The sequence below is a fragment of the Macrobrachium rosenbergii genome, chromosome 56 (genome assembly GCF_040412425.1).
Source record: "Macrobrachium rosenbergii isolate ZJJX-2024 chromosome 56, ASM4041242v1, whole genome shotgun sequence".
Taxonomy (NCBI): domain Eukaryota; kingdom Metazoa; phylum Arthropoda; class Malacostraca; order Decapoda; family Palaemonidae; genus Macrobrachium; species Macrobrachium rosenbergii.
The window spans coordinates 35,072,465-35,080,827 of NC_089796.1; the positions used below are offsets into that span (position 1 = coordinate 35,072,465).

General features: G+C 43.5%; 1 protein-coding gene across 1 annotated transcript; it reads right to left on the minus strand.

Moving 5' to 3' along the window:
• Positions 1–5,584: 5,584 nt before the first annotated feature.
• LOC136836169 (uncharacterized) lies at positions 5,585–6,283 on the minus strand. Its single transcript, XM_067100167.1, has one exon. The coding sequence runs from the start codon at positions 6,281–6,283 to the stop codon at positions 5,585–5,587; it is 699 nt and encodes a 232-aa protein (XP_066956268.1).
• Positions 6,284–8,363: the final 2,080 nt, after the last annotated feature.

Below are 8,363 nucleotides of genomic sequence, written 5' to 3' on the forward strand. Positions count from 1 at the left end.
AGCCATGGTCGTCGTCAAGATATTTCACAATAGACTTGAGATAATGCGTGGCCAAAGCCGAGGAGAAATCTCTCTCTCTCTCTCTCTCTCTCTCTCTCTCTCTCTCTCTCTCTCTCTCTCTCTCTCTAGAATATTTGATAATGCTGGAGGCGGTGCTGCTGAACGAGTGAAATGCTTGGAAGGCTGAGAAACTAGGAGGAAAATGTCGTCAAATTACGTTGAGTCAGCGCTGTATCAGTCGTTCTGGGAATGAGATGAATAATGTTTTACAGAAGGAAATTTCCCCTGGCATGACTTTAACTAAAACAGTCACTTCACTTCTTTGACATTTCAGGCTTTCGATGCTTTTAATCATTGTAAAGCTCATGCTTGAACTTTAAAACCCCTGAAAAGAGCTGTTATCACGGGCTATTCTTTCTTTGTCGTTTATGCTCACCTTCCTGTACTTGCTATGCTCTTCGTTTTGCAATTTTATGGATTTTTTTTCTACGATTTTTGAAATATTTTGAATGCATAAACGACACTGCCTCTCTTTCGTCTTTCTGCATAACGTGCATGCATACGTATAAAGCTGGAATACTTACTATTACGACTTTTCCTTCGTGTCACTGATTTTAACAAGTCTGGCTGACCACCTGGTATCAAAGTAAAGAATGGGCTCTGGTAAGGACTCCGGAATTTGTCAAAGTAGCTGTAGGCCCTAATCCAAAATAGGAAATAAATGTTTTTCCTTCCCTAGTAAAATATAACGTATCTCCGTTAGAAATAGGCCTACGGAACACCGTCTTCGACAAAACCTTCATCTTCCATCTTATAATGAGTTGATGTAATGAAAATGCGAACTCTGATGTTTCCATGTCTGAGGAGGCCAATGGTATTGTTGAAATTATCATCATCATTATTGTGTAAGGTGTTTTTCCTTTTTGGATGTTTTTAGACCGTTCGAAATCTACGGAGCCAAGTCACATGATGATAATAAGGGATAAGTCAAGAGTAGGTCAAAGGTGACACAGGGACATAAGAGAAAAGTAGACAAGAGAAATTAACATCTATGAAACAGAAATGTCCAAAGACAGAGGAGGTAAAAAGAGAGAAATTGGAAAGAGGACAAAAGATTCAGGCGAGACAGGACAGTTCAGGAGAGAATACAACAAAAGACCTTACCATGCCCTTAGCCCCCCTCCGAAGAGGTTCATGAGACAGGGTCAAGAAACTAAAAAAAAACCAAGCTGGAGTAACGGCCAAGAGAGAGGCAACGCCAAACGAACTGTGACAGAAATTTCTCTAAAGTTTTGGTAACTTCTGAAGGCCTTTTGATAGCCATGAAAGACCGCGACATTTGGATAGCTACCAGCTGACGTTTCTTTTGATATCCACAGAACTAGTTTGATGTCCATCTAAGAAAATTACTGGTCTACGTTTTCATATATTGCATCACAGAGCGAAAATCAGTGTGTCTATTCTAGGTAAAGGATTAGTAAAATAAAATACCATTGCAATTTTCATAAAAGCAAAAAGCATTACTACAAAAACAAAATATGTAATGTGTTATATTTATATGTTGATATAGACAACAGTGAACATATAAATATATATATGTATATATATATATATATATATATATATATATATATATATATATATATATATATATATATATACAGTATATATGTGTTTGTGTCTGTATTATATAAAAAAGTGAATGTTTGCATGCTAGTGTGCTATAGAAATCAGAACCGCTTGACCGATCTAGACAAAATTTGGCGCATGGTCTCATTTGACCCAACTTAGATAATAGGGTAAGTTTCAAACCGCACCCCTTACCCTTCCCTTCGTAACATATGTGGTAAATAAACTGTACAGGTTTATCATACCTCATTTCATGTACTCGGTATCACAGAAATATATTATTGAAAGTGCTTTTCTTTCCTGTGATTAAAAATTCTATATGAAGTTTGTGTTTACATTTAGTGGTGTGTGTGTTTAGGTTTAGTAGGGGTGTGTGTTTAAATTTAGTGGGGATGTGTTAAGGTTTAGCAGGGGTTGTGTTTAGGTTTAGCAGAAGGTGTGTTTAGGTTTGGTGGGGGTGTGCTTAGGCTTATTGGGGATGTTCCAGTTAAGTTGGGAGGGGGGGTTAAGTTTAGTAGGGGTAAATGGGACTGTCACCGCAGTAATGTCTGGATAGAACAGACAGTCACCACAGTAATACCTGAATAAAAGGGACAGTCAGTGTAGTAATCACTGGGGAACAGCCACCACAGTAAAGGCCCGTTCACACATTCACGTATCAGCCCACGCATGTTCACGCATGAATGGAAACTGGTAGTTGGCAACAGCTTACGTAAGTACTACGAAAAAGTTCCGTAATGCGTATTTAAGATCGTGGACATGCGGGGCGGAGTCGGGAGGTCGATACACACCATCCCAGCATGCGTGGGGAGCCACGTATGTTTCAATATGTTCAAAAGATACGTGTCTGCTCATGTCATCCGTCATTTTGCATGGTTCCACACGCACCATGTGGTGCATCCGTAGCATGGTCTGCACGCCTGCAGGACAATGACGCGTGGTCCCACGCTGCTTTCCCGTTCCCGCCAAGAACCGCGTGGGTCCCCACGAGGTTCGGGAGTAGACGTGGCAACAGCGCCTCTCCCCCAGGACCTCAGACGATGAGGCAGCCCTGTGTCGGGTGTATAAAACAGCTTGCGGCGCGGATGCGGCTTCAGTTCCTCTCCCGGACAGGCAGCAGCAACACCGTTTCTCACCCCTCCAGCACATTCGTCAGCAGAAAATGCCGAACGTAAGCAGCAACAGACAGCGGAAGGGGGCTTACAAGCCTCCAACATCCCAGTCAGGAGTGGAGACGGCCTCTACGAGGCGGCCACCTGCTGCAGGCACCCCTGCAGACACCATGGAGGAGGATGTTGTCATAAACCTTGAAGAGGCTGAAGAGGTGGAGGACATGGCCAGTGACCATAGCCTCTTCAACGACGAGGACGTCGGCCTGGATGACGTCGACTCTGCCGATGATGACGGGAACGACGAAGCTGCTGATGGCACCGCCCCTGGGACTGGAAAAGCGTGCCAAAAGAAGAACCCCTCTGTCACCCTCTCAGACGAAAATGAGAGGCTGGTAGGGGAGTGGTTGGAGCAGGAGGCAGAATTCATTTATAACAAGGGCATGACGGCATACAAGGACAAGGCCAGGGTGTGCAGGGCATTTGAGGAGAAGGGGAGGTCACTGGATCCTCCTGTGTCAGGCCCTGAACTCCGGACCCGGTTCACCTCAGGACCGGCTTTGGACGCCTCACAGCCGAAAAAAGTGGTCAGGGGGCCAGCAGACGACTGACGGACCGTGAGAAGTGGATACTGAATATCTTCCTCTTCCTCAGGCCCCACATCGTCCGCCAAAAGAAGCCCAAGGTGTTGGGACTTCCGATGGTATGTCTTATTTTATTGTTTTGCTGTTTAGTAAATCAGTGACTGAAACTTTAATGCACAGTTTATTTAATTAATGGAACTACAACCTTGTCATTCACAGTACATTCACATTCTCTCATACATGCTCCATCTCTTTACAGTCTGTGTCTGCTGCAGCTGCTTGCAGCAACCCTCCTGGCCATGGTCCTGCCCTTGATGTTCCTGCCCTTTGTGATCCTGCTGGCAGTGCCACTCCAGTCCCCTGCTCGTCCGATGACCGGTCCTCCACCATTGATGATCCTGCACCACAAAGGAAGTCACGGAAGGAGGACAAGGCTGCAAGTGGGGTCCTGGACGTGTTGCTGCAACAAGCAGAGTCAGCTCGGCAAAGGCTACAGGGGGCCATAAGACCTCTGTGTGACCCCAAGCTGACGTACTGGCGGAACGCCCTGGAGGAGCTTGCCGCCAACTGTGCAGATGTGGGGCCCGAGCTGAGGATGGCGCTGAAGGTGGAGTTCATCTCCGCCATACAGTGCTTTGTGAGGGCTACCAAAGAGGGCATCACGAGGCCGCCACGTCATCTGATACCCCACACCCAAGCAGAAGCCCTCTGGGATGCTCCGCCTGCGGCCCCAGCTCCCCTTCCTGCTGCTGCTACATATGTGCCACTTGCTACACCTAGTGGTGCCATGGCGCAGCCTCTCAACCTCACGGCGCAACAGGTGGCGATGCTGCACGAGCAGCTGTCTGCACCTGCAGTGGCGTCCACACCCAGGGACCTCAACGTGTCTTTGCCAATGAGCAGCTTCCTGGAGAACCTCTAGTTTAAGGCAACATTTTTTTTTATATCTATTTTGTGTATGTGTCAATGTAAACAAATGTATATATTTTGTATTATTGTATGTTTCCATGTAAATATTTCAGCATTAGTATAAGCAATAAACATAACTGAAAAATAACTTTTATTCAATGAACTAAAAACCATCAAAGTAACAAGATGAAGTAATAATAATCACACAATTAAGACATATGCAAACAACTATATAGTTGAAAATTAACTTATATAAACAAATATCTATTTTTTTGTATTATTGTATGTTTCAATCTATATATCAGCACTAGTATAAACAATAAACATATAATAGAAAAGTAACTTCTATTCAATGAATTACAAACCATGGAAGTAACAAAATGAAGTAAGAATAACAACAAAAATAAGAAGTGAAGGTATATTATATTAAAATAAAAAATTTAAAAAATCTGTATTTTCATATTATTAAGTTGTTCTTCACTACTGCTTGGTAATGGCCTATATAAAGGTATAAACCATTTCAAAATATTCAAAGTTATAATCTTCCCACGCCTTGGAGTAATGCACTTAGCCACATTGCAATGCGTGTATTTGCTTCTGCGTTAAAAATGTCAGTGTGTATGATCCAGTACTAAAAAAAAAAAACATATGCAAACAAATATATAGTTGAAAATTAACTTATATAACAAATGTTTATTTTTGGTATTGTATGTTTCAGTGTATATATCAGGATTAGTATAAACAATAAACATATAATTGAAAAATAACTTTTAATCAATGAACTAAAAACCATTATACTAATAAAATGAAGTAAGAATAATAGCACAAATAAGACATATGTAAAACAAATAAATGCATAAATACAAAGGAAAAGTAAACTGTACGGATATTAAAAATTTTGGAAGTCTACATACAAAGAGAAATTATTATAACAAATATAAATGTATGTTAACAGTAGTTCTCCTGCCAAGTAACGGAACCACCAGGAGATGAAGAGTAGTCTTTCAGGATGTTGCATTGTTCCTTGGCATTCCTGGTTGCAATGTTGCCTCCCATGGTTGGAAGAGCGTCTCCTAGGGGTGGGTCACTCCTCCAGGCACCAGGTATGAAATCATGTGTGATGGGGTTCTCCTGATCTGCTTCCTGCCTGCGTGGATTTCTTTTTATTATAAGGTTGTGCAGAACACACACGGCCAGCACTTCTGACTCTGCATGGTTAAGCTTGATACACATTGACGTGTGGAGTACTCTGAATTTGCTGGCCAGAATCCCGAAGGCATTCTCCACCGTCTGCTGTGCCCTACTTAACCTGTAGTTGTAGATCTGCTCCTCCTTGGACAGGCCTCTTTTGGGTTAGGGCTTCATGAGATAGTTCCGCAGGGGGAAGGCATCATCGCCAAGCAGGAAGTAGTCTACAGGAGCTCCATTTGTTGCATCTGGTAGGGCCTCAGGTTGGGGAAGCTTTGCTTCTTGTTTTGCCAGCATTTCACACAGATGGGTCTGGGCAAATACACCACCGTCCGACTCTGACCCAATGGCACCCATGTCCACGTAGAGGAACTTATATGAAGCGTCGACAATGGCAAGTAGAATCATGGAGAAGAACTTCTTGTAATTGTAGTAATGAGTACAACCAAGGGGAGGGTTACGGAGCCTGATGTGTTTACCGTCTATTGCTCCAATTACGTGGGGGAAGTTCCACCGTTTCTCAAACCCGCGGGCAACCTGCCTCCAAGCCTCTGGTGTTTGTGGTACCTGCAGTTCCTCATCTCCAAAGGCAGAAACAATGGCCCTGCAGGTCTCGGGTACAATGCAAGTTATGGTGTTGTGGGCTCTTCGGAATGCGTATTGCAGGCTCTTATATGAGTCACCCGTGGCGAGGAAACGTAGGGTGATAGCCACACACAGTCCTGGCGTAAGGGGTTCCCTCCAAAATGTGCATTGCTTCTGAATGTAGGATGTGACACGTTCAACTATTTCACTGAATATGTCTCTGTCAGTTCGCGTAAAATTCCTGTATAGTTCTGGGTTTTCGGTTGCCAGCTCCTCCATCAGGTTGTCATAGTGGCCTAGCTCCACTCTTCTTTGCAAGTACGGCCAAGCCCAAACCCTCCTCGGCCTCCTCTTTTTTTTCTAATTTTCAGTTGCAATGTAGGCCTTCACAGCTTCCACCAATACCATGCAGTGCACATACTCCACGACGGCCTCCATTACGTTTCTTTGTTGTCTGTGTGTTGGTGTTATAAGGGCAACGATGTCCTCAGTGTTCTCCATGTTGATTCAGCAGCAGGGGAATACTTCTTGCTACAGGGAGGCGCTGAATGGCACTGCAAACACATGTGCATAGCACGGCCCTTTCGTACCTGGTGTATACTCGCCGATGTACGTGGGGATATTGTGAGGGTGTCGTGAGGTCGTAACGCACAACGTTACACATATGGTATACGTGCATGGGTGTTACTTGCTCTGCCACGCATTACATGTGGGGGTGTGGCCTATTGTCGTGGCAGTTCACGTAAGCATCCCGTCTATCTTGCGCAGTGCGTAGCCTTAACACGCATTACTCCTTACTTACGTTATGGCGTCATTATGTTAACTTACGGACATCAGCCTTTGACACGTATCCATTTGATCGCGCCGACAAACCCTACAGTATAGCCACGTTTCACGTGTGAACGGACCTTAATGTCTGTATAAAATAGACGTCACCAAAGTAATGCCTGGATAAAATGGCCAGTCACCACAGTAATACTTGGATAAAAGAGACAGTCAGCACAGTAATCCTTGGATAAAAGGGACAGACAGTACAGTAATACTTGCTTAAATGGGACAGTCACCACAGCAATACCACCTGGATAAAAGAGATAGTCAACACAGTAATCCTTGGATAAAAGGGACAGACAGTACAGTAATACTTGCATAGATGGGACAGTCACCACAGTAATACCACCTGGATAAAAGGGAGTCAGCACAGTAATACCTGGATAAATGGGACAGCCACCACAGTAATACCTGGATAAATGGGACAGTCATCACAGTAATATCTGGATGAAATGGACAGTCAGCACATTAACACCTGGATAAAAGGTACAGGCAGAACAATAATACCTGTATAAAAAAAGACAGACAGCACAGTAATATCTGGATAAAATGGACGGTCAGTACAGTAATACCTGGATAAAAAGGACAGGCAGCACAGTAATTCCTGGATAAAAGGAACAGTCACCACAGTAATGTCTAGATAAAAGGAACAGTCACCACAGTAATACCTGGGTAAAAGGGACAGTCAGCAATGGACAGTCATCATAGTAATATCTAGATAAAAAGGACAGTCAGTACTGGATAAAAGGGAAAGACAGCACAGCAATTCTTGGATAAATGGGACAGCCACCACAGTCATACCTGGATAAAAGGATCAGTCACCACAGTGATGTCTGGATAAAAGGAACAGCCAACACATTAATACCTGGGTAAAAGGGACAGTCAGCAATGGACAGTCATTACATAATACCTGGATAAAAGGGACAGTCAGTACAGTAATACCTGGATAAAAGGGACAGACAGCACAGCAATTCCTGGATAAATGGGACAGTCACCACAGTAGTACCTGAATAAAAGGGACAGTCACCACAATAATGTCTGGATAAAAGGACAGTCAGCACAGTAATACCTGGGTAAAAGGGCCAGTCAACAAAATAATACTTGGATAACTGGGACAGTCACCACAGTAATGTCTGAATAACAGGGACAGTCAGCACAATAATACCTGGATAAATGGGAAAGTCAACAGAGTAATACCTGGATAAAAGGGACAGTCACCACAATAACGTCCAGATAAAAGGACAGTCAGCACAGTAATACATGGGTAAAAGGGCCAGTCAACAAAATAATACCTGGATAAATGGGACAGTCACCACAGTGTCTGGATAACAGGGACAGTCAGCACAATAATACCTGGATAAATGGGAAAGTCAGCAGAGTAATACCTGGATAAATGGAAAAGTCAGCAGAGTAATACCTGGATAAAAGGGACAGTCACCACAGTAATAGCTGGATAACCGGGACAGTCACTACAGTAATACCTGGATAAAAGGGACAGTCACCACAGTAATAGTTGGATAAATGGGACAGT